This window comes from Sparus aurata, chromosome 18 (genome assembly GCF_900880675.1).
Source record: "Sparus aurata chromosome 18, fSpaAur1.1, whole genome shotgun sequence".
Lineage (NCBI taxonomy): Eukaryota > Metazoa > Chordata > Actinopteri > Spariformes > Sparidae > Sparus > Sparus aurata.
The window spans coordinates 19,520,705-19,546,922 of NC_044204.1; the positions used below are offsets into that span (position 1 = coordinate 19,520,705).

General features: G+C 43.7%; 2 protein-coding genes across 4 annotated transcripts in view; both read right to left on the reverse strand.

The window, feature by feature from the left end:
* Nucleotides 1-4,857: 4,857 nt before the first annotated feature.
* Nucleotides 4,858-7,396, reverse strand: gpr151 (G protein-coupled receptor 151). Its single transcript, XM_030396266.1, has one exon. It carries the CDS (start codon nt 6,686-6,688, stop codon nt 5,372-5,374), a length of 1,317 nt encoding a protein of 438 aa, XP_030252126.1. The 5' UTR covers nt 6,689-7,396; the 3' UTR covers nt 4,858-5,371.
* A 116-nt stretch (nt 7,397-7,512) lies between these two features.
* Nucleotides 7,513-26,218, reverse strand: part of ppp2r2ba (protein phosphatase 2, regulatory subunit B, beta a) — a 48,085-nt gene continuing 29,379 nt past the window's right edge. The window contains exons 1-10 of one of the 3 annotated variants that reach the window (XM_030396264.1): nt 22,341-22,487; nt 21,403-21,500; nt 19,581-19,746; nt 18,555-18,667; nt 14,775-14,952; nt 14,474-14,638; nt 12,000-12,169; nt 11,364-11,455; nt 11,141-11,264; nt 9,320-9,475 (exon numbers count right to left, since the gene is read on the reverse strand). In XM_030396264.1, coding sequence (XP_030252124.1) covers nt 9,320-9,475; nt 11,141-11,264; nt 11,364-11,455; nt 12,000-12,169; nt 14,474-14,638; nt 14,775-14,952; nt 18,555-18,667; nt 19,581-19,746; nt 21,403-21,500; nt 22,341-22,380 — 1,302 coding nt within the window. In that variant the 5' untranslated portion in view covers nt 22,381-22,487. Of the gene's footprint in view, nt 9,476-11,140; nt 11,265-11,363; nt 11,456-11,999; nt 12,170-14,473; nt 14,639-14,774; nt 14,953-18,554; nt 18,668-19,580; nt 19,747-21,402; nt 21,501-22,340; nt 22,488-26,218 lie in introns of those variants that run through there. The other 2 variants (XM_030396262.1, XM_030396263.1) reach the window with 2 other exon arrangements.

Genomic DNA, 26,218 nt, shown 5'->3' on the forward strand with positions numbered 1-26,218 from the left:
ATGATGTGATTGATGGCATCACCTCCTTTTAGAGCTGCAGTGATAATTGATCAGTCTATTAATAGTAAAATATTACTTCAGTGGAATCAGTTTGAGTACGTTCTTTAGGAATAAATCTAAATTCTCTGGTTCCATCTTCTTAAATGTAAAATATGTTCTTTTTTTTGAGGACGCCATCTTGGGTTTTTGGGAAGACTGACACTTAGACAGTGTCTTGAGGAGGCCTTTGATGTCGGTGCACATCCCTTTGCTTTTGAAAGTCATAAATCGATAGTGTATAGGTTTAAATGACACTCCCTCTTAGCACTGCTGGAAATGCTGAAAGGTGCCTGCCCTTTAATTCTCCACATCCTTCACTGAGATGAAAGCTATCTGATTTATTCTAATCAAAAGACTGCTAAATACCAAGGTCGGACCCCCTGAACCAACCTTCCCAAACACAAAAATAACCACACACATACACACACACAAACACACACACATTCACACACACCATGGCTGACTCTCTACGGACTGAATATCCAGGTTATCTTCCACAGGACCAAAGGGAGGGGAAGGTAGCTGTGACTCAGAGGGAGACGCAGTAGTGGCAGCCAACGGTTTTAGCATGTGGCTTAATTGCAGCCTCTCCTGCTGAGCATAATTAGTGTTCGCTGGCATGTCACTTCCTGTGGAGTTTCATTTATTAGAGATGATGATTGGCTGAGGGATAAAACGCCGGGGTGACACCCCCGCCTCCCCTCACAGCAGGAGGGGGAGCAGCCAGGAGGGCAGTTAGGAGAGGATCTCACCTGCTGAACGCTCCCCTGCCTTGTGTAATGACCCAATTAAGCCTGAGTTGTTTTTCAACTTGTAGTGTGAATTATCACACTCAAATTTGAGACCAATTGATTTCTCTCAATCAATCACTGCTTTCTCAGATGTTTCACCCTGAACTCCATTATCACCTCTTCATTATTACTCTGCATTTTTACAAGTCCTTTTTTTATTGGCTATGCTGCATAAAAATCTACACACTAATTTTGTTTTATAACAAGAGAAAAACTCAATTCCAGTTGTACATTTTGCATCTTAAGTAAGTCGTCAGTTTGTTTTAAGGGCTGTAGGCAGCAGCAGCTTGGGAAACTTGGTGTTGCAACTTGCCTGTAATGCAGAGAGTTGTTAGTCACACTTTGACCGAACGAGGTCAAGCTGGAAAAATGCCTCGTCACTCTGCACACCTGCACGGATGTTTACAATAATTCTGCTGATTACACTCAGCTTGTGTCTGGGCAGAGTCATGCTGAGAATGATATGAGCTCACAAAACTACATCGCCTAATGATTGTATCTGAAATCATTCCCTGTTTGCAGTTTACTTTCCATAGTTGCATCGACTGTTTGAAGTGTAAGATATATGCAACAAATCGAGGCAGTAAATCACCAGAGTAACTGTTAACGGCTGTTTACTCTGTTGTATTTGTACATAAATGACTGTAGCTACTGCTAGCTTCTCAGCTCAGTTAGCTGTGTGGCTAGCCTGATTTCCTAGAGAGTATTTTGTGGGAGTTAGTGAACACTGTTAACACAGGACCTCTGGAGCACTGCGAGGTTTCAAGCCTGGGTTTAGCTTGTTAGCATGCTAGCTTCAGTTGATATTTCTGCAACACATTTCTAAGATGTCTGTGACATAATGCCACTGTTGTTTCTTCAGATTCTGTCAATAATTTTTTTTTTTTTATAAAACAGATTTTTACCTATTGCACTTTTTAAATATCATGTAATAGAAGGTGTGATGTATTGTCCATAGCAGTGCCTTTGGTAGATTTGTGACACTACACCTGCCAGTGATGGTGCAAAATGATGGTCACTGTTATAATAAATCCTGTAGTTATTTATATTTATGGAGGTAACAGTGAGTGAATTATTTAGGACACAGCCAGTGTGTGGCTTTTCCTGCCCATACATGTGCAACCAAAGTATGAACAACGCGAGGAAGATGTCACTGTCTCATGATCAGGCACGGTATGTGTGACATAGATCAATCAATCAATCAAATTTTATTTGTATAGCCCTTTACAATATCCGGACGGTACCCAAAGTGCTTTACATCAAAGCAATAAAATAGTACATAAAAACACAAGAAAGTGCTACAGTGCTGCAAGAAAACACAAGAAAGTGCTACTAGTGCTGCAGGGTGTTAAAGGCCCTCTAAAAGTGCATAAAATAAAAACAGGCAAAATAAGTACACCTAAAAGCAGGACTACCCTAGTCAGAGTTAAATGCCAATTTAAAAAAGTGTGTCTTCAGCTTTGATTTAAAAAGGCTGAGGTCAGTAGTGGTGCGAATGTCAGGGGGCAGTCTGTTCCACAGCCTGGGAGCTGTGACAGCAAAAGAACGATCGCCCCACTGTTTAAGTCTTGACCTTGGGACCTCTAACAGGAGCTGGCCGGAAGAACGGAGGGCCCTGCCATGATCACGGACAGTTAAAATCTCTGACAGGTAGGAGGGAGCCAGGCCATTAATGGCATAAAAAGCAAACAATAAAAGTTTAAAATCAATTCTAAAACGAACTGGAAGCCAGTGGAGTGACGACAGCACAGGGGTAATGTGTTCACGCCTGTTAAAAATCGTGCAGCAGCGTTCTGGACAAGTTGGAGACGCGAAATTAAAGACTGGCTGAGGCCGACATAAAGTGCATTGCAATAGTCCAGTCTTGAACTGATGAAAGCGTGGATCGTGTAGGGGATATCAAAATCTTTGCTAACTGACTGAATCAAGTATATTCAAAACAGTTTGTATGCACACCATTATCCCATATTGCACTGTATAGGATATGAAATAGACAGATAAATAAATATATAAATAGATGATACCATCAGAAAATTCATGCACTTTTTCTGGCCTTTATTGTGGTAGAATGTGATATTGTGTTATCTCAGAAACCAAATAAAAGAAGATACTTTTGTTTTTAAATAAAGGTATTTATTCTAGTGCCAATGAATACATTTATTTAAAGGTCCTGTTGCTTATTTGTCAATTATGTTACCAGCGACTTACTCCATGTGCGAGGCATGGTCTGCTTTGGCACACTGATTAAGAACAAATTTGATTGGTGGATCGCTGTGCATGCAGAGCTGTGCATCCCCTATTGTTACGACCACGGCGTAGGGGAAACCCTGGCGCAAACACCACCAGCAGCGAGCGTTTTAACATAGTTTTTATTAGCAAACATTTTTTGTCCACAATCACACAAATGCTGGTAGTCTTGGACAGCAGAGGAGGAGAGCCCCCAGGAACTGGGTGGAGCCGGCCTTTAAACTTTCGGTTCCAAGGCAGCAGCCAATCAGCTCCCTGGGGCAACCTGCAACCACTCAAACACACCTGCAACCAGAGTCTGCATGCAAAGTGTGTGTCAGGTACCCTTGAAATTAGATGAGTTCATTTGCGTCCTACATCGCAGGCTCTGCGATGTGACTATTGCACGTACATCGCGATGGCGATGCTCAAAGGATATATAGTGCAGCCCTACTGTAGGACTACAAATCACTCATGTAAGGATAATCGTGATTATCCCAATTCACTAGAGTGTTTATCACTATAATATCTTTTTTTGTCCCATCCCTATTCTTTACAGTATATGATGATAGTTAATATGTAGTTGGTACTGTATATACGTATTATGTGGCGTTGATCCCACATTGATGTGAATGACTTGCCTTGTCTTATCTGGGAAAACACTTGGGCCGGTGTTCCAAATGTATGTAGGCGCTTTAAACACCATCCATTATGTTTTAAATAGAAGATGGCCTCGCCCCGGATTGCACCAGTTACCTTCCAGTGATTTGAAGCTTCAGTTCTTTCGACTGAAATCGGATAAAATCCTACTACTGCAGATTTACTGCCTCATTTACCAGAGTAAATGCCTTAGCCAGAGGGGTCAACCAGTCACAACTGTAAATAGTATCCCATAATGTATTTAAAGAAAATTATGTTAACAGTCACTGTTTTTGTGTTTTGCTGTACAATAACCCTTCAGTAATATGAAATATTATCTGTGTTTATGTAGTGAAGGTTACAATTTCAGACCAAAAATTAGTTCATAGCAGTTCGCCCTGCAGTGTTTATGGCCGGGTCAATACCTCTGGGACTGCTGGTGAGTTATGTAGTTAAGTAAGTGTTGCTCTGATTGAGGCATTTGCCTCTGGCAATAAAAGGTCAACATAAATGATTAATGAGAGGAAAATGTCATAAAGAGGAGGCGGAGGGGGCAAAGAAAGGTGTATAGTAACTGTGGTGCTTAAATTTTCTTCTGCTCTCTTCTGAATATATTCGATTCCTGTTCTTATGCTTACTTCATGAATATAAAGTAAATGTTAGATTTGTTTACATCATTACAGAAAACAAGTCATATTATTTCCACGTGGCTTTAATGTTCAGCACAGTCGGGTTGCTGTTGCATCAGACAGACAAATCGATAACAGATCATCTCAGGCACAGTTTCCTCATGTTGTTTATCCCTTTTACTGTGAGGTTCTGACCTATCGTGTGTATTCAGATCAATGCAGAGAGAATTCCTTATGAGACTCCCACTGAAACGCCTCCATCTGAGTTCACACCACAGCTTTTTACCTCTAATTAGAACCCATGGCAATTCTAATGGATGAAAATATATTTAATGACCCGATGTCAGCGGGAGATCATCCGTTCTATTACAGACTCCACTGTACGTGTGTGTTTGCGTGTGGGGGTCACTCATTTAACCAATGACAGGAACATTTGTGACATTGCTGAAAACCATACTGCAGTTGCTCTTGTATATTTCACTTCATCTTTCACATTGTTGACACCACAAAGACAAGTTTTATCACATACAGGCTACATTTTGAGAATTGTCTTTATTGTAAACACTGGTCTCACAGGAGGAGCACAAGGAACACAAACACGTTCATTATCCACAGGCGAAACACATTCACAGCTTTAACATCTACACTCAATTAGCATATCAAATTAAGATTCACATATTTTCCCAGAGGATTTTCTGCAGCAACATTAATTAAAGAGCATTATCATATCCATATACTTCCAGAAAACTGTGACTTACACTGTTAACCACATTATACTGAAGATATCCACAGTACTTTATTTATAGCCACCATCTTACCCTAATGATAATCTAGTTCGTCCTGACTACACAACAATAAGACCACATTATGTGATGTTTATCATATATACAGATGACACTGCTCTTTAGTCCACACTCATATTCCTAACTGATTAGACTTCTTACCTTTGAATAATATCATGAACACAGCTGACAGAATACAAATGATTTACAGTGGAGCACTCAGCCTGTCTGAAAATGGTGTATAAGATCATCTTGAAGGTGGTTGTTATTTTTTCTCTTCTTTGCTCTGGTGCTCCCATGGCACAGGATCATTCTCCTCCATGTGCAATCCACTCTCCCTCTCGTGCCAGAATTGCTCCACATCAGGCAAGACAATCCCATCTTTGAGGCTCACTGTGTCTACGTCTCTCCCTCCTCCTCCCTGCTCCGGCTCGGGCTCAGCCTCTCTGCTGGGATCCTGGCTCGATCCAAGGCTCCTCTCCCCCTGCAGCTGGCCAGAAGTCTCCGGTCTGGGGCAAGGCGACCGGTGAGCTGTGGGGTTGTGTGGTCCAGGTTTTGGCTTTGAGGGAGGTTGCTTGCGCAGGGTGAGGCGCCTCCACAGCCCCCTGTAGCCCTCTCTGAACTCCTCGGAGAGGGATAGGACGATGAGAGGGTTTACCAGAGACAGAGAGAAGGTGAGCAGCTGAGCAGAGAGGCTTAGAAAAAGGGGAAGCGGGGAGACGAGGGGCTGGGATCCTTCACTTTCCTTCTCTGCTATGTGACGCTCCCAAACCCACACGACCCACTGTGGAAGCCAGAGAATAGCCATGGCAACAGTCAGGCTGAACAGCATCAAGGTGAGCTTCCTGGATCGGATCTGTGTGCGCAGGTTCTGAGTCTTACTGGAGCGGCGCTGGCACTGCCCGTAAGCCTTCCAGAAATACATCAGGGCAAAGCTGAGAGGTGCACAGTAGACCCCCAGGGGGTATGCTTTGACGTACACAGACATGAAGTCCTTAGCTTCAGCAGGAACGATCATCACACACACCAGCCCGCGGATCCCTCTCTGCAGCCGAGCAAACAGCCACTGAGGGATTGTGACAGAGCAGGCGGACAGCCAGATGAAGAAGAACACCACCAGGATGGAGCCCAGGTGGATGCTCACCTGCTTTGTGGGGTTGGACACATGGCGGTAGCAAGCTTTGGCCATGACAGCAACTGTGAAGCTCTTTGCCGCCATACAGGACTGGAGGAACCAGTCAGCTGTTTTGCAGACCACCCAGCCCAGGTTCCAGCTGGCTGTGGAGTAGGAGGCAGCCCTGAAAGGCACCGTGAACATCAGCACCAGTCCATCAGCAAACATCAGGTTGAAGATGAGAGAATTGATGACAGATAGTTTGCCCCTATGAGCGTTGGAGAACAAGATCACCATCGCAGTGAGATTACAAGCCACACCCAAGACGCAGATGGTTCCCAGAATAGCCGGCACCAGCACCCTCAGCTCCCTAGGGTCCAGGTGTTGGTATGAGCCATGGTCACTGAGTGACCAGTTGTCTAAGGAGCTGTTCACCACTGTCGCGTTGTTCGCACTCAACTTGTCCATCTTTCCCAAAAAGGAAGGATCAGAAAAAAGAATCTGGGTGTAAGATCTCCAAAAACTAAAAAAGAAAGATTTGTTATATTGAATCTAAACACAACAGAATAATCGTATCAGAGAAGGGATTGATTGACGATCGATGATCACAGTGGAGCTCCTGTCTGTCCCCGGGCTTATCCTGAGACACAGTGATTCAGCTTCTGCAGCTGGTTATAAAGATGCTTTTTGATTGACAGCTGCTGTCCCCAGCTGACAAAATGTGCGTCGACTACAGCCTCATGGGGCCAATTAGAAAAACTCTGCATAATGTGCACAGTATGACAGATGAATGTATCGGAGTTCTAATTTGTGTAAATGTTTGTAAATTGGTGGTCATTAGAGTGAGGTGCTCTTAGATACTGACGCACAAATCTGTTTTTACAGCAAAGGCATTGAAGAGTTTGTTGCGAACAGAACATGACACGAGTCATCCATCAGCAGTCCACTCTGTGTTGTCTGATCATTTAAGGTTGGACAGCAGCCTTCATGTTGAAGCCTGATTTCTAATCTCAAAACGGTTCATTAGATGATGTGAATAAACATGGAAAATGAAAAGAGATTAAGAAAATTTTGACAGAGAGCAATTTGAAATCAACAACCAATTGTGTCCGGTCGATGAAAATCATGTTCCCCCCTCGCCTTATTTTTTTGCAAGACTTCCATGTGTCAGTCTTCATCCACAAGAGGGCGCCATTGCACCATAAGCAGCCCTTAACATAGTCAGGACATGAGTCAGTTCATTAACATTCACTTTGAGTCAGCAGTGTGAACAAAGAAAGTGCAACAATGTAGGCGTTCAACTTGCACATCTTTATTTTTTTTTTATTCAAAGAAAGTCCAGTAAGCATAAAGACTGCATGGTAAATTAATTGCATTTCAATACATTCTGAGCTATAAAAGGTTTTTTTTTTGTTTGTTTGTTTCAAATAGTGTCATGAAGGAGGTTGTTTAGAAGACATTACTGTTCAACAGAACCACACTTAATAATTCCCTGATTTCACAGAGTTCATTTAGACCTTTGACTGCTTTCCTTTAATGGGAGTTGGCTCTTAAAAGAAATCCGAGACGAGCGCTGAAACACAACCTGCTGCTGTTCAATGTTACCAAAAACACGTACAGGAAGCGCAGCAGTCCCAAATCAAACATTTCTACAACAGGCTACTTCTGTTTCTATACTTGCATAGTGCCTCAGATGATCTGTAGATGCTCAAACATCTATGTGCAGGCTGTCAATTTCGTCGGAATCAGATCCGACGCATGCAGAAAGAGCTACGCTAGCATTAGGTTACGCCCAAAAAAAATCTCAAGTTTAAGTTCAATAAATTCAACATGATAAGTTTACGCTTCTACCATCTACAGATCATTTTCAGGACAATGCAAATAAGGTAAAGAATGGGGCGAGGAGGTCAGATTTCTTTCCAAAACAGAAAAAAAACAAAATGTATGTGGCTTTGTCGTGTCTCTTGCAAACTGATGACATCAGACTGACTGCAATGTGATCAGAGCAACAATTACTTTGTACATATCACAGCGCCCTCCCCTGAACTCACAAAGCATGTAGCCGGTGCTATACTGAACTTTTGGACTACACTGCTTCAAGCACTTTGTCCCACTTTGGGACCTCGGTGAAGCATTTTTTTTTTTTTTTCGTTTTTGTTTTTGTTTTTAAGAGAAAGAGAAAAAAAAGAAAAGAAACAAAAAAAAAATATCCTAAGTTAACATTTTGTTTGAAACATTCACACTCCTGCCTTGTACTCAAGTCCCCTCCCCCCCTCCCTCCCACTCCCACTACATCAAACCCCCACATACCAAAAGAAGGCACCACAGCTTCTAAACAGACTCATCGACCGAGAGAAGGACTCAATAAAACAACAGCATTAAATAAAACCATTGACACAGCCTGGAAGGGCTTCATTCACATTACAGACTACAGCAGTCTCACCAGGTGAGGGAGACACACAATTGGTACTAGAAAGACTGACCACGTTGTGTTACAGGCGGAGAAAACTCTCAGTTTGTGGGGTCACAGATTAACAGTCTCTTCCTCATTTGTAGGAACTCTGCACAGTCCGAGACTCTGCCTCAGTTAGAGGCTGCGGGGTCAATCACATGCACTGTAGCATGAGCAGACTGAACGAGAGGGGGCACTGTTGCTACATGACAATGAGCCACCATCATGTAAGCTAGGTTTCTGTCTGTGTGCTCTACTTTATGTTCAGTGTGCCCCTTTCTTTACGGTGCAGAGGGCTGCTACATCATGGTACTCATGCAGCAATCCTCTTGTTGCATAAATGCACAGGGTTCACTTTCTTCTCCAGGTGTCCGCGTGGCTGAAATAAATTAAATGAGAAGTCAAATTGAAGAATGAAAGTCCATCCTTGATTTTTGAGGAGCTTTTTTTCCCTCGAAGTTGTATCCAGGTTGTGTCAATTCCCAAAGTTGAGTCACTGGATATTCATCTCTGCAGCGAAATTCAAGACCGGCAGCAACAAGACACAGGGGGAGGAGGAGAAGGATGTAGATAAGGGCTCCATCTCGCTCTTTCTCCAACCCACACCTCCCGTGTGTGTGGGGGGTCGGCGGGGGGCAGACCGCCCGTTAGTTGACCTTGTCTTGAAAGATGTAGAGGTTGTTGGTGGCCGCTACAGCGATGATGTTCTCATGCGGGTGCCACGTAGTGTGAAGGATCTTTTTGCTGAAGTCCAGGCTGTCAACACTGATCTCATCCTTACGACGCTTCCCACCTACACACACCTGGAGGGTGGCAGAAGGGATGAAGAGCAGTTAGGATTTGTTCACAGTTTTTAAAGCAGTAATTTGCTCGAACAAGCTGTCAAACACAAACTGACATATTATATTGAATCATAAAGTTGACTAATGTGTTAGCGAACAGTTGCCAGTTTACGGATCCAGGAGACACGAAGCAACATTAGCATTCATCTGAGTCGTGATTCAGACCACCCAACAAGTGAGTGTGATATACACCGTCTTCTAAGATCTTTTTGAATCCTATTAAGTTTGCTTTTAGCTGCTAAATGCACCAGCCAGTCACTAAATGTGTTTGTCTGCTGTGTGTTATTGTTTGTACCATTCAGCTGGTTTATCAGAGCTTTTCCTTTTTAACTTTTTTTTTAGGTTGTTCAGAGAGGTGAGAGTCAACCAAAAACCAAAACAATAAGCTGAACGATGCTAAAATGCCCCAGAGAGCTGAAAGAAACATCAGATTCAGGTGGTAATTATCTATGGATTCTCTATTTTGAGGTACTCCTTTCACAATAAAGGTAGTAATTTGACCCACTGGTCATGTGAAAATATTGATTTGTGCAGCTTTAATGATCATTTGGCCTTAGCTTGCTTTGCTCACGTTTATCGAGCCATTTATTCTATTCATAACCTCAGCCAAGGCAGTGTGTCTTTGTCCATCTGTTGGTCTGGGAGCAGTATTACACAATAACTACTGAACAGATTTACACGAAACTTGGATGGAGGTTTTTAACATTTTCATGAATTTCTCAGGGAATAATGTATGGGTCTTGGTGAATTCAGGTCCAGTAGACCTTATTAACATTACAGCCATTTTCCTCCCATGTCATGCTCAGGATGGGAAACTTAATTCATGTGATAATGTTATGCTGCTGTGTTCCAGGTTGCAAGTGGTAATGTAGGTAATCTGGCAACTTGTCATCATTAAACATGATGATGGATAGTGAACATCTGGAGGCACATTCAGCCATATTTCAGGGTAAACAACACATTTGATAACCTGTTAACTGGTGTGAGCATTCATCAAACCCCCTAGCTAACATTGCCAATTGATTACATCATGTGTGTTTCACTTCCTGGTTTAGACAAATGTCTCCAGGATGTGTTGATGATATTTCTGAGATAATTTACACCTTTCCTAATCGTATTGCATCAAAACAGTATCAAACAGTAATGTTAGCTACAATGCAGTTGAATGCTAACATTAGCTGTTGTCTAAAGGAGGCTGATTGGTTGTCAAACCTGTTGTTTTATATTGAAATACGTCTGATGTCCCTCTAGATTAAACGATCCATTGTCGTTTCAGTTGCTGATCAATCAGGAGGCCGTGAAATGACAACAATTTGTCAGATTGCCTACGTTTACACAACTTGCACCCTTGAACACAGCAGTACAACATTTGAGCTTCCCATCCTAGAGTTTGATGTCAGAAGAAAATGGGCGCCGTGTGAATATGGTCTGTGCAGTGGTATTTTGATATGAATTTTCAGGTCATATTCAACCATATTGTAGCTTATTCTGAGTCATCAGTATATTTAAAAATACAAATTTGAAGCCATCTAGAGGCCCCAAAGGTGTTTCTCAATGTAAGTGATACATAAAACACACACAGTGCCCCAGATGTCAGGTCACTTGTGCTGATGAGCAGTGCTGTACCTTTCGAGGCTTGAGAATGGCTCTGGGTTTGCTGTTCTCCCTGGAAGCTTCCAGTGTGACGTCACGTTTAGTGTTACGGTCAAACATTCGGAAGAAGTTGTTATAGGAGCCGGTCATTATGACGCTGAGGGGGGAGTAGAGCAGAGCAGAGCAGAAGAATTATAGAGACATCATGGATAGATGCATGGATGGGTGCATGGATGAATAAGAAATAGACCTTTACCTGTCTGATCCATTCCAGACACACTCAAACTTGTCAAAGATGCAGTCATTCTCATATAGAGAACAAAGTTTGCCTCGTAAATAGTCGTGAACCTGAAAAATAAATAAAACATGAAAGTCTGAAGCAGCTGATGGATTATTGTCACACTTTCCGAGCATCTAAAGTTCGTCATACAACCATAAGCTGCGCTGCCATATGCTCTACTTTCAGTAATCCCTCCAGACCTGGTGACCTACGCTAAGATGCTAAGGTAGCAGGTGGAGGCGGTGCTGGAATTGGAAGGAGAATCCCTTGAGCCCAGCTGTTGGCCTTATCAATCATGACCTGCCCCTAAGATGGCTTCCCCTGATCGGGCAGTGTGGATCTGACCCCGGTGACCACACAGTGGGAGGTTTCACCCTTCAGGTTGTAGCACTGCTATCTGTCTTTTTACGGACAGTCGGCTCAATAAGCCTTCCTGGGGTCATCGCTGGAGATGACACAGTTACAGATGGACAGGGTGACGGTGAAACAGGATTATGTTGAGTGATTAGTCTGAAATCAATACGTTTTGATTTGATCCACCGGCTGACAATTATCTTTGGAGCCTTCAAGCTTTCCAACAAGCACATAAAAGCATGACGGAAGACAGCTCACCTGGTACGTCTCTAGTGGTTTGTTCTCCATTTGAAGATCCCACACCTTGACAGTGAGGTAGTCCCTTGTCATCAGGTAGCGCCCGTTGTGGCTGAACTTCACGTCAGAGATGGATGAGATGATTTCAGAGAAGAAGGAGCGCGTGGAGGGATCCTCTGGCTCCTCAAAGTCTACAATAGCGAGAAAAAAAAAAAAAAAAAGCAGTTAAATTCTGAAACAGCAAACACATTTTACACTGTAGGAGGTCGCAGCTTCAGAGAGACGTTTCTCCTCCTCCAAGTCTTTTAATCACTCATGGTGTGAAATAACAGAGCACATTTTGTTAAGGCTGGTGGGGGCCGTCATTACTGAACGATAAGCAGTAGATGAGGGGTTTTGCTGCAGCAGCTGCATCTCCTCACAGTGTTATTTCTCTGTGTGTTTAGGGAGGCAGTCATGGGTCAGCATGCTGGGTAAATATTGGTTATGATTCATATTGATTCTGGCAGCTGCTGATCTGTGTGCAGGCCAGCACGCTGGGGATAAGAGCCAGGCATTCCATCGTTAGCTGTCAAGTTATTGTTCCTCCTCCGCCTTTCCACCCTCCCCTCTCTCTCTCCTTCCCATCTTTCCAAATATGCCCCCTCCCCTCCCCTCCCCCAGCCTCCCCTCCCTTTCCTCCTCCTCCTCCTCCTCAGCTGAGGCTCTGTGATGTGCCGATGGGGAGTCTAACTAGGGATGCGGCGTGAGAGATGAAAAATTGGGGGGATGAGGGAGGGATAAGAAAAACAAATCAATGTCAAAGTGTTGGGTCCATTTGAGCCCTGCTGGATTTGTGTGTGCGTGTGTGTCAGTGAATAAGTGTTAGTGTATGAGTGTGTGCGCATGTTTATATGCATGTGTGTGTGTCCCTGCCCTCCCTCCCGTTGTATAATAGGGTCCCCAGGGAGTCAGCATGGGGGCTGTTTGGTCCCCCTCTCTCTCTGTCCTGGGGCTCAACGCTTTGGCAGTCCTCCCCTAACCATCCATCCATCCTCCCAGATTTGCAGGTAGAATGTGTGTGTGTTTGTGTTGTTAAGGTAGAAGCTTCACAAAGTTGTGTGTGTGTGTGTGTGTGTGTGTGTGTGAGTGTGTGTGCTGATGTCAAGAGAAGACACACACACATGCACACACACACACACACACACACACACACACAGCCATGTGTGTGTGGGAGGGAGGGCATTATGCATCGCTCTGAGCCATCCACGTTCATGCAGTGAGACAGTAGGTCGCTATCAACAGACCTGTCCCGAGGCTAAAGAGAGCACCTGCCTGCTCTGTGAGAGTGTGTGTGTGAGCTTACGTGTGTGTGTGTGTGTGTGTGTGTGTGTGTGTGTGTGTGTGTGTGTGTACCGCAAGCAGCTGTCAAGTAAAGGCACGCACATGTCAATATCAAACAATCAGAGCATTGCTGTGAATGCTACAACTTTTTTTAACTCTTTTTTACTTTAATTATACTCCTAAACCCAAATGTTTCTCCTTTTCTCAGCCCCTCAAATAGACGTGAAAATTCAACAGGCCGTGTCAGCCTCACGGTCCAGCGAACGCATCAATATGTCTGAAGGAAATGAGTGACATTATTGAACAACAAGGTGTGTCCATGAGGGACTAATGCGATTGCTCTTAAGCCATTGATTTCCCAGCGAAAATGTCAATTTATTCATTATTCATTCATCCAAAGTGTATGCATGCCGTGTTAAGCTTCAGAAAAGGCCGTTCATTGTTTGAGACACACAGAGAGAATTATTGATGGGTTATCAATCCTGGCATATTGAGCAGGAGGGGGGTAGCAAAGATACACAAAGGTGGAGCTGAAGCAGAAACATTGAGTGCTGATTTGCTTCCATGTTGTGTGCATATATTTCTTTTTGCTTTCCCTGTCCTATCATTCTGATGTTGTCACAAGTTTACAAAGTTAAACCTACAGGACTCTTCACTTGTTTAAAGCTAATCAAACCAAAACCGCCTTTTTCAGAGATTGTGGGGGTTCTGATGGCCAGGAAAAAAAGTTTAAATTCAACAATCGAACGCAATGTGTCACAATTCTTCCAATATTTTTGGTACAACAGATCACCTAGTACCCTGAAATCTGATCATGTTTTTTTATTCCAGGATTTTATAAATAATTATTCACTAAAGACATGAGATGCGAGAGATAATTGGATGTTAATTATGTGAGTAAATGTCATTTTGTTATTACTCATTGTTGTGGACCCTATACTTAAAATGAAAACGACATGATAACTAGAGAAAAACTGAAAATAATAAAATACGAATTATATTTCAATTAACTTGTTAAATTAATTAACAAATTGTGTAATAATCACGCTAACAGTCAAAAACTGTGATCATATTTTGCTGGAGGAATGAAGTATGGAAAGAGGAAGAAATCTACAAACTTAAGTATTAGCTTCTTTGTCATATTTCCCATGATGCACTCTGCTGGTACTCACATTTGCAGTGTTTGTCGCAGAGCGCCGCCTGTCTCATGTCACACAGGCGTATTGAGCCTTTGCTGCTGCTGTAGGCGAAAGTGTGACAATGCTGGGGATGAAACTCCGCTGAGGTGATCACCTCCGTCAGCTCCTCCATGTTGGCCGGCTTGATGTCCACAATGTCTAAAGACGGCCGCTAAGGAATAACTTTCAGACAGCTACCGTGGCTATTTAGCAGACAGCTTCACACGACGCTGGGAGGAACAAATCACTACTGTTAACTTGAGCTGATATAAATAATAACAGGAACCGAGGATACTGAAGCTGCGATCGGTGATCTCCAGGTTCCACAGGTTCACCCTGAGGTCGTCCGTGGAGATGAACGTCTGCAGGTCGGAGTTGACAGAGATGGAGTTGATGTGGTAGGTGTGGGCATTGCTGAACACACGCCTGGCTGTCGCCTCCACCATCAAGTCCATCGGCTGCAGCACCGGCACCTATTGGTGAAAGACGGGTCAGTTAGAGAGAAGAACCGGAAGGAAACATTTGAAGGCTGTGGTGCGTTGCGTAACACAACATTTTGTGCACTTTGATGCTGCTCTCCTAGAGGCCCCCTTGGATATTTATCGTGTATGTGTGAATGTGCATACACATGCTTGCTTTAGTGTATGCATTTTATGTGTGTGTGTGTGTGTGTGTGTGTGTGTGTGTGTGCGCGCGTGTGTGAGTCACAGCTAGATGACTCCAGGGATTCATCTGACATTTACTCCACAAATCTTAATGAAACAGAGACAGCGACTGAAGGGCTCCGGGGCCGTTTGATGAGCCGGTTCAATCAGAATGCGAATATCTTTGGCTACACGGCTATTCAGTGATCACACCTCCCTCCCTCTCGCTCTCTCTCATTCTCCGTCAGTGTTGAAGAAGTTCCCCCCGTTCTCTTGTTTGTGTGAGAGAAAGAGAGATGGCCCGAGGGCATCGCTAGGCCCTGCTGAGGAATGATAACTGAACTCTGCCGAATTAAGACCAGCTCTCTCTCACACACACACACACACACACACACACACACACACACACACACACACACACACACACACACAAGCACAGTACTGCTCGGGCTTCAAAGACACCCAGCACCAGTCTGCAAGCAGCCCCCCGTTGGCCAGATAAAACCCAGACAAAGAGAGAAGGGAGGGGAGGGAGAGAGGAGAACAAATCGACTGCTTCTTCCCTTTTTCTCTCGTCCGTTGCTGGCACTGACAGAGAGACATGGCAGCCCAGCAGGCTGCTGTATCTCCATGGGTGTCACTTCATTTCCATGTCTTTCACTAGCTGTCCAGAGAGACACAGACCATATTAACCCATAACCCCCAACACTGACAGCTACACTGTTCAGCATGCTCCAAATGACCCCACAAACTCTCCTGCTCACCGTATGTAAAACAGCTGACCCAAAATTAAGATATATTTGCTTAAAAAGTGATATATACTCTTTCAATATATTCACAACACATAATTTGTAGGTTGTTGCCTCTTTTAAAGCAGCACAGAAAGGACATAGTTTGTGCTTTAAGGACAAACTGAATGAAAGACTTCACATAACACAATGAGGAGTATTTATCGTTTGTTTTTTTTCGGCTATATTTTGGAGTGATTTCTCTAAGCCCTTCCTTTCCTCCTCTGCTTTCGCCCCCTGCGCAGCTTTCACAGCCTCTAAACAGGATTGCCACAGTCCCGGCCTGTCCTCCAGGTTGCTATGATCCCCTGGCCAGCCAGACAAAGAGGGACAGACACGCTGAACACAGCATTAATCTACTATGGCAGACACACACACACACACACACACATACACGCACACACGCACACACACACACACACACACACACACACACACACTGTCCTACGTGCCTGCCTGCTTTGTGTGAAAATTAAGGAGGTAGTGGGGTGGGGGGCGGAGAGGATGATCCCTTCATGGTCTTCACATATCGATCACTCATCCTCACTTTCTTCTGCCAGTGTAACTTCAAATTTGCCCAAAGATTGTGTGTTTACTAGTGTTGTTCATCAGTACAAAGTAAGTTGAAAGTGAGTATATTACATATCTATATCTATATATATATATATATACATATATATATATATATATATATATATATATATATATATATATATATATATATATATATATATATATATATATATATATATATATATATATATATGTATATATATGTATATATATATATATATGTATATATATATATATATATATATATATATATATATATATATATATATATATATAATATATGTATGTGTGTGTGGTGTGTGTGTGTGTGTATATAAATGTGTGTTTGAGTGTCAGTGTGTGTTTCTTAGAAGTTCAGGGAGGATTAAAGGCTATCATGGTACAATGGCTGAATGCTATATATATTTTGCGTTAATCAGCTTAACTGCGCTGCTCTTATTGAGCCTTCAGACTACTCGCAGTGCAAACCTGAAGGTAGACCGTTTGTCACAGAAAAACATTTTGACATATCACAGTCTGAAAAAACACACGTGTTAATTATAAAATGAATGATGGCTGAATTCCATTTAGCGGCACTAGTTTAAATTTTCTGGTATTGTTCATGCTGGTTCACTGACACATTGTCATGACTTACAGGGACGCTGGAACAGAGAGAAGCCAATATACTGTTAGTAACACTTGTGCTTTTGCAACGAGTCAAAATGTCTTTCTTGGAAGACAGATACATCCAAATCTTTGGCACCTTCAGCCAACAAATTCAGATAATTCATTTTCTCTTCTCTGTCATTGTTCTTAACAGCTGTACCTTTAAAGGAGGGTTTGAGATTTTGGGAAATATGGTTAGTCACTTTCTTGCCAAGAGTTAGATGAAGCGATTGATATCACTTTTATATCTGTCATTATAATAGTTGGTTAGCTTAAAGGCTGAAAACAAAGAGAAACAGTTAGCTTAGCTCTAAAGGCAAAAATATTCACCTACAGCTCACTAGTATTACACTAATCTCACACTATATCTAGTTTGTTTTAGCTGGACCAAATTAAAGAAAAACGTAATTCACCAGTTTCATATTTTTCTACTTTGTTGGGCAGGTTGTGTTCTCTTCAGTGGGGTTGAGACTATCCATTTCCTTGTTTTCAGTCATCATGCTAAGCTATGCTAACCAGCCGTTCGCTCTAGCTTCATATCTAATAGATCTAGCACAAGCAGCTCTCTCTCTCTCTCTCGTGAGGTAACACAATTCACTGACCAGCTTTACTAGTTAGCACACCACTAGTGCTATCTAGAACTAGTACTATCTAGTTTTATTTTACATTTTTATTTGTGAACTTTAAACATGCTGGTGGGTGGATTTTGTTACATGTGGTGGGGCAAAGCTAGCTATTTCTTAACTTTCTGTCCACCAGCCGTTTGCTCTAGCTTCATATTTACCATCTCAAACATGAAACATCAATATCTTGGCATTTCCTCAATGTCAAACCCTTAAATACCACATGTCGGGCATATTTAATTGAAAAATATGCTCTTGCAACATCTACAAAATAAGACAATATAAGACAGATAATGAGACAAAAATAGATGACAAATAGATTGTAACATAAACGTATTCTATGAAAAGTGAAAACATTTAGACTGTTTTTTTTGAAAACACTGGGGGATTGTTTTCTACAGTGTGTGGTGAACATGCAATAAAGACCACTGGAGCGCTTAAACATACATCAGCATTGGTAGCATGATGACTTTGACAGCCCTGTAGTTCATAGTGCACTTCGGGGATTTAAAATCACCCACTTTGATTAAATATTTATGGAAATTGTTGCTTTATGTTTTCATATTTCACATTTATATCAAATTAACATCTTATATGCTCCCATTTTCTACTTAGAAGAGGCCCGAGGCTGCAGTTAGAAATGTTTTGTTTTTGTGTCTGTTCCGATCATGGCCTACTGTTTGACCTGGAGCCAGAGCAGTATAATTTTCATACACCAGCACGACAGGACGTAGAGCTGTTACCTGACTCAGTGTGACATTTCGGGTGGTGTTAGACCTGTTGGTGTTGTGTGACCTCTCACCCGTAGCGATGTGATGGTCGACGGGTTTCTGATCCGTCCGTCCTCATCCTTCAGGTTGTAGCCCTCCGGACGCTTGTCTCTCTCACTGATTTTCCACAGCTTCACTGTCTTGTCTGGGATGGATACATCAGACAAACACACACAGACACACAACATACAGTTAGATCACGGCTCACAACAGTGAATCTCACATACAAGATGGATGCGGGGGGTTGGGCGGCCAATCTGGCATGTAGCTGGGCAGGAGCCAGCGGGAATGATGAATGGCGGCTCCTGTGAACATTCTGATGTCACTGATATCAATCTACAACTTGACTACATTTCCCTGCTGCAGTGTACGCTCCGCCTGAAAAAGCCATCTGGGCGCCTTTTCAATTCTGCTTCACACAAACACCAGTTACATCTCATCTTGTCGGCCTAGTGAAGGGGGATGGCGGCAGCAGTTGGGTTGATGTTTTTTTTTCTTTTAATTTCCGCTGTGAATATTGGTGTCGGAGCAGCGAGGCCATCTCCACAGGACCCGCCGCCATCTGCTCAGCCACCGCTAGCACTTCTGTAGCAGCCATGCATGAAGTCCACAATCTGCAAGACGTCTATCCGCTGATGTGTGTGTGTGTGTGTGTGTGTCTGAGTGTTTGGTGGCACATGCTTTGATATGTGTGTGCGTGTGTGTGTCTGTGTGTGTGTGTGTGTGTGTTCCTGCTGTGGCAACCATGCATGAACTTCTTAATCTGAGACGCTTCTGCTGGTGGCACTTGCTCAGCCAAGCATAACACCAATACGTTCACAAAAAAGACATTTTCGTGTGATATTAATAACATCTCCTGTTACATCAGCTGTATATCTGTCCATTCTGCAAAGTGAGCGATAAATCATGCCTTTAGCTGACACCGTTAGTCATTAACAACAACACGGAGCCCATTTTTAAAAACACTCTCATGACAGGTCTATGTTTTTGCTGGACCGTTTTGCCCCTTCTGTTGCTTCTACATTAGGAGGGTTAGCTAACTTAGCTGACAGACTGACCGTTGGTGGACAGCAGGAAGTAGGCGGCATTCTGCTGAGGAAGCCATTTGATCTTGTTGATCTTCTCCTCAATCTCCAAACTCTTCAGGTAGTCAAACTCCGGCTCGTGGCTCTGGAATGTGCTGTAAACATTGTACTCCCCTCGACGCTGGGGCTGGCTCTTACTCTGCAGGAGACGGAGAGGACGAGAGACATAGTGAGACTAGAAGGTTAAATATTGGTTCACACCACTTTGTTATAATCAGTTAAAATACCGAACATAATGTCCTACATTTGAGCAAAAATCATCTTGGTGCAAATGTACATCTCCTCTTACATGTCCACATGCTGTACCTGCAAACTTTCTCCACAGCACAACATGTCTGGCTGCACCCATTATCATTCCCATCAAAGGTAAAAAAAATAAAATTAAAAAATCTCTGCCTTGTTTGAATTTATTTTAAAGCTACCACAATCATCTTAGGAGCCGCTAAGCCCAAAATGAAGGCAGCAGCACCCCTGCAAATAATGTCAGGGGACATCTGCACATGTGGAGACGAGCCCTGGAATTTAATGGCTAAAACCCCACAAAAGAAAAGTTAAGAACAGCTGACTTATTTATGTGCATACCATTAGCAATCAATAGGGTGACTTTCTAATTTCAGGATGTAGTTTGCTAGTTAGCTTGGAGGATGTTGCTATTGTTGTTGTTTCCCAAAGCTGGGAAATAATGGGGAAGGGGAGGACAATGTCGACTGAAATGGACAGTTTTATACCAACATTATACACCCGCTGATTAAGACTACTTTATGTGTAGTCCTAATCAGTAAATGTTAGCATGTGAACATCTCTAAACATCAGCATGATGTTAGCATTTAGCTGTGCCTAAGTTCAGCCTCACAGAGCAACTAGCTTTGTGTTGTTTTCACTCTGTATATGACTAATGAATATTTTGTGTTTTCAGCCGGTGCAGTTTTTGATTGGTAGGTTGGTTTGTCAGCAGGATTAACCAAAAACTACAGAGTGGATTTCTACAAGAATTTGATACAGGATGGGTCTCGGCCCAGAATAGACTGCATTAACTTTTTGGGTGGACCAGGATAAAGGGATGGATCCAGGAATTTTTCTTTAAGATCGCCAGATTTTGTGAATTTCTCTGGGAAAAATGGATGGGGAAAAAAGTATTCAGGTTGCTGGTATTTATTAATGAGTACACGTTGACGCAGATCTGATGATCTTAAATTATGGTTAAGCATTTATGAGTGGTTTAGAATTTAGAGTGATACAGGGCTATTGATTTTTATAATGGATATGACTTGATTGAATCGAAGGGGAATGTTGGGCCTTAGTGGAGTTGCACACTCTACTCAGTGCCGGTCTAGTTATTTGCTTGTTTAGCACTTAAAGCCAGGGTATATGAAACATTTAGCATCACAATTGACATTTTACGTTTTATTAACATTCATTTTTAAGATGCTATATTTTTATAGTTGCTCCATTAAATGAAATGTGACATTCAAGATTAGCAGGACACTGTTTGCACTGTCAGCCTGAAATACTTGGTGCCATTAGAAACCTTTAATTTTAACTGGGATTCAGAAGAAAAGATAAACAATGCTTCTCCATGTTGTATGATTTCATTTTCATGGCCGCACCAAAGCTTATCGGGAGAGTTTTTTTGTTTGTGGTTTTAGGAGATTTCCTGCTGAATTTCCGTCTTGCAGTCGTTTTTCAAATATACCACTAAAATAAAGCAAACAATCCTACTTTAGTGTTCCAAGGCTGTCAAATCCTTTCAGCAGAAGGGCAGCATAATTAGTGTTGCATTGTTGGCATTTCCTACCTCCTGCTCCCTCTGGAAGACAACCACTCTGCCTCCTTTATCCCCGGTGGCCAACAGCTCCCCCGATGAGTTAAACTCGACCGTTGAGATAATGTCAGCTGCAACACAGGAAGCAGAGCGGGAGAGGGGGAGAAAAATGTCAGCGTGGTCCTGCACAAAGCTGTCAAGGTATCAGTCAGACAACCAGAAAGAATTCAGAGACATCTGGTAGAGTTACTTGTAGACAACATGTCAGGGGAAGAATGGAAGGAGAATCTCGTGACAAACCCGCAGAGGACTCTACGGCACAGATACCCCAGTGTGGTGAAATATGGGTTAGGAGAAGCCACTCAATGACTCACTGCATGATATCAACCAATTCAGTCCCTCGTCTGATTGAAGTGAGCCAATCTGTGTCATTTAATTTCACTCCTGCTTTTCTGAGGACGCTGCCGCCGCCACGCTAATAACGCCATTCATCTCTCCCCTCCTGGCTGAGAGACCCCGTGCTGCTCAGTGACTCTCCTGCTCCTTCATTAAAAAACACAGTCATAAACCCTTTAAACCCTGTTCCTTTTATGGGGTGTGTGGTAAAAATGGAACAGCAAAGGGACAGAATTGCTCGCTTTATACTCGATCGCCAACGTTTCTCAAACCCCAACCCATCTCCAATGTTTCTCTAACCCTGACCCATCGCCACCATTTCTCTAACCCCCGAGCCATCCCCGACGTTCATCTGACCTTAACCCATTGCCAACGTGTCCTTAAGCCTGACCCATTGGCAATGTTTCTCTAACCCTGACCCACCGCCAATGCTTCTCAAACCCCTGAGCCATCGCCAACGTTTCTCTAACCCTAACACATCTCCTCCATTTATCTAACCTTAACCCATAGCCAACATTTCCCAGTGTCTCTGCACAGCTACAGTTTCACCAAAAAGTAAATAACAGACAACCTACCCTTAAGGTAGCTTTTCCTCTCCGCCTCAAAGACATACATCTGCCTGGATTTAGAAGAGGCTAATGGTGACTGTAATTATTATACAGCCCCGGGCTAAAAAGGCAACAGCATAATGTCTGTCATACACACACACATGCAAACACACACCAGAGCGAAGGTCTATTTAATAGTGACAATAATATTACACAGCGAGAGGAAAAGAGAGTGAGAGCTTGTTGTTTTGTACCCCCCACGCCCTCTGTGGACCTGCTACTGGCGGAGCGCTAAACAGGAGAGGGGAATGTTGCTATGGAGACCGTTTCCATCTCTAGCGGCAGTCGGAGGGGTGTATATGTGTGCGCGTGTGCCAATAGCTCTCAGACTTAGTTGCTGATGCTAGCTGTAATTCAGCAGACAGAGACAGAAAGAGAGTGCTGCAATGGAGTGAAAACCTGCTACTGCATCTGAGGGAGTGTGTGCAGTTCGATGCAGCGCACAACTTCAGACAATGGAGTCCCTGTAGACGGGCTCATCGCTTCACATAAAGCTGCTGTGCACGGTGGAAATGACTAAGCGGCATGTCTTCTAGTGAATGTGTGTGTATGTGTGAGGGTGTGTGCGAGTGTGTGTGTGTTCTCCCCTTGTGTCATTTAATTGTCGATGAGAAGAGCCTCATTCAACGACAAGGCCAGAGGGATTCTTACGGCCATGTGTTTATAATGACGCGAGGAGGTGGGGCCGAATCCTAATCATGGTTGAATCTAGAGGCTAATAATGTTCCACAGAGAAGACACACTCTGACCTAATTACAGCCGGGGAGCGCCCCGCCGACGCGCCATATTGTTTGTCGCACACACATCTCTCATTCGGCACTTATCTCTTTTTCTGTATCTGCATGCATTGTCCTCATGTATGCTCAAAGACGTGTTGTACAACCGCCCTCAGCACACACACGCACGCACGCGCGCACACACACACACACACACACACACACACACACAGACAATGGTTTCTCCAAACACCATCAAGTCGAAGCCACTGGTGTGAATCGAATGGAATCAGCTTAGCAGTCAGCTTTCTTGAATCAAAGCTTTTCTCTTCTCTCTCTTTTTTATCCTTCATACATTCTCTCTCCTCCCTCCTCTCCTCTCCCCTCATCATCAACACATTAAGCCACTGAGGAGAAACAGTAATTGATGGATGCCATTTAACGAGTTTACACACGGATACGTCCTTCAATCATCTCACTGAATGAAGAATCGGGGAGAGCCAGTGAAGCCGAAACTCTGCGGAACATGATGGAATGCGTCCCTAAATGAGTTTTTCTGCATGCAAATGTATTCAAACCAAAGGAGTCGACCTCCGCCGCTCACAGAATCCCATTTGAATGTTTTCAGATGAAAAATGTCATTACTGGGAACAAACCGATTAGCGGCAGAGTCGCAGGTGGGCGTGGCCTCTGCTTTAAATTTCCGGGTCAGATTTTTATTACGTGAGCATCAGCAGGTTCAAGGTGGCGTGGAATTAGCAGCCGGCTGGCGATTCGCCTGATCAAATGTGTGCTTACACGCACTCACTCACTCTCTCTCTCTCTCAAGCGCACACACACGGCTTCATCAGCAGACCATAACCAGATGAAGCCCATAAATCCTGTGGCCAGCCAGGTCTGACACAGACAGGTCAGCGCTTCTTGATGCATCAGAGGGGACGCTCGAGATAACACACATCCATCACTGGTATAACACACACAAGCCTGTTGGCCTGCTGCTGTGAGGTGTGTGTGCTTATAACTGTAAGTACGACTGAAATAAAACAGGCGCGGCTGTTATCTGTTTCTGTCGACCAATCTGAACCTTAATAACCGCCCTTCAGCCTGCAATATGGAGTCAGGAGTCCAACCAATTGGATGGAAACATAGATATGCATTGATTCTGGAATGAAAACCGAGCCCGAGGAGCCAGAGACGCGGGGAGCGGGGATATTGAATGTATTCATAGACGTCAGAGCATGCAGTATCTATCACGCAGAACAGAGAGGGCCACTAAAAGAAATGAGGAGGGGAAAGCTCGGGAAAAGGGAGTTTTGTTGCCTCAAGTAGGTCAATAAAAGCTCGTACAGTGAGTCTCGTCGGCGCAGACACACGCAAAGACCAAAATAGGAGCGCCCTGGCTAACCTCTAGACAACACATAATCCTGTCATTGGTGAAAAAAAACAAAAAACAAAAACAAACTGAGGCCTGATCCCGTGGCGTCGGAGGGGTTGTGTAAGACAGACACAGGCACAAAACGACTGCACGGAAAAGCTAGTTGCATAAGTGCCGTGCAGTAATTCCAGGTATAGGGAGGGACGTGAGCAACATGGTGTCGTGTAAATGCTTTGTTAGACGTGGAGGGGAGAGGATTACCGCACTTGTGCTGAGCTGCCTGCGTCAAAGGATCAGGCCGAGGGGATAATTCAGGCCCGTTCTGGTTCCTTCTATCGACAATGTGTGTCAGTCTGGACTTGTGTTTTTCAGGAACACGCGTCACAAATTCGGCGCGGCATTTCTGTGCTGAATGAGCAGCTGATAACGGCTTCAGCAACAATGGAGATCAATCAAATGTTTGAATAAACCCTGCTACCTAGTGGCCTGGTACCCGGCCATAGTGATTAAGGCTTTATTAGGCTTTATTAGCAGCACACAAAGCAACAGAGCACAATGCGGCTCCCTTCATCAGAAGAGCATGACTCTTTGTAAGATCTGGAGTGAACAAGCTAATTAACCTGGTTTCTCCAGGATCAGCCCCTCGAGAGTGAGACAGAATGCGTGCGTGTGTGTTTCGTCTTCATGTGTGCGCTCGCTTCCCTGTATCCCCACACTCCGGGGAGCTGAGGGTGAAACGGGCGAGACGTGTTACTGCCTCCCTTCTCACACTTCATTAACACGTCGCCGTGGCACACATCTGACTACAGACACAACACGGGACAGGACAGGACGAAACAAGCAAAAGGAGAAGACGAATGTGGTGAAGAGGAGTGAGATCAGCCATTGATTCCTGATCCACCGCAATGAGATGCCTACCAAGAGGGATCATTTCAGACGCTTGTTATTTGGTATTCTCTTAGAAATTGAAGATGCAGGAAGGGGGATGGGATGGTGTGTGTGTGTGTGGGGGGGGGGGGGCACATAGAATTATAATCCAGCAACAAAACAAAAGCTGTCTCTCCCTCTCTCTCCATCTATCTGTCTGTTTGTCTGTGTTGCTTTGGTGTGCAATCCCCTTTCATCTTCCTGTTTTTTCAAGGCTGTTGGAGAGAATCAAAGACGACGGGGCTGCCTCGGTAAAAAAAAATCCTGTATCTACAGTCACCTTATCACCGAAAACATGAAAGATTCCGAGCGACGCCGCTTCCTCGACAGGACACAGGAATTAGCTATCAAAAGTTACAAATGTATTCCATCATAAAGTCCTGAAAGGTCAGACTCTGCTCCGCCTGCAAGGCTGGCAGTGCACTGCCGCCGAATGTCTCGGATGGACATATTGCAGCAGCACCTTTAAATCTGGTCGAAGAAACAGGATATATTTCTAATGGCGCTACAGTAGCCACACCACGGGTATTCTTTAATAAATTCTCATTAAAATTTCATGGAGCTGCAGACTTAATAAGAAGCTAATCAGGGGATGAAAGCAGCTGCTGAATAAGGAGTGTGACTTGCCCCAACTTCACAGCTTGCCATTAAGCACCAGTCTCCACCCCCATACACACACACACATTCTTTCTTGCACTATGTGCTAAGGCGGGGTTCGGCCTTTTTGAGTGTTTCATAGTGAATAATGGATGGGACCTGGGGGTATGGTGGGCTAAGTCTTTTCATGCCGGGGTCCTAAAGTGTGGCCCCAGGCCGTTTGCCTTGGC

Bases quoted from the DNA above. Each gene is read 5' to 3' on its own strand.
- gpr151 (XM_030396266.1), bottom strand. From the start codon at position 6,688: ATGGACAAGTTGAGTGCGAACAACGCGACAGTGGTGAACAGCTCCTTA.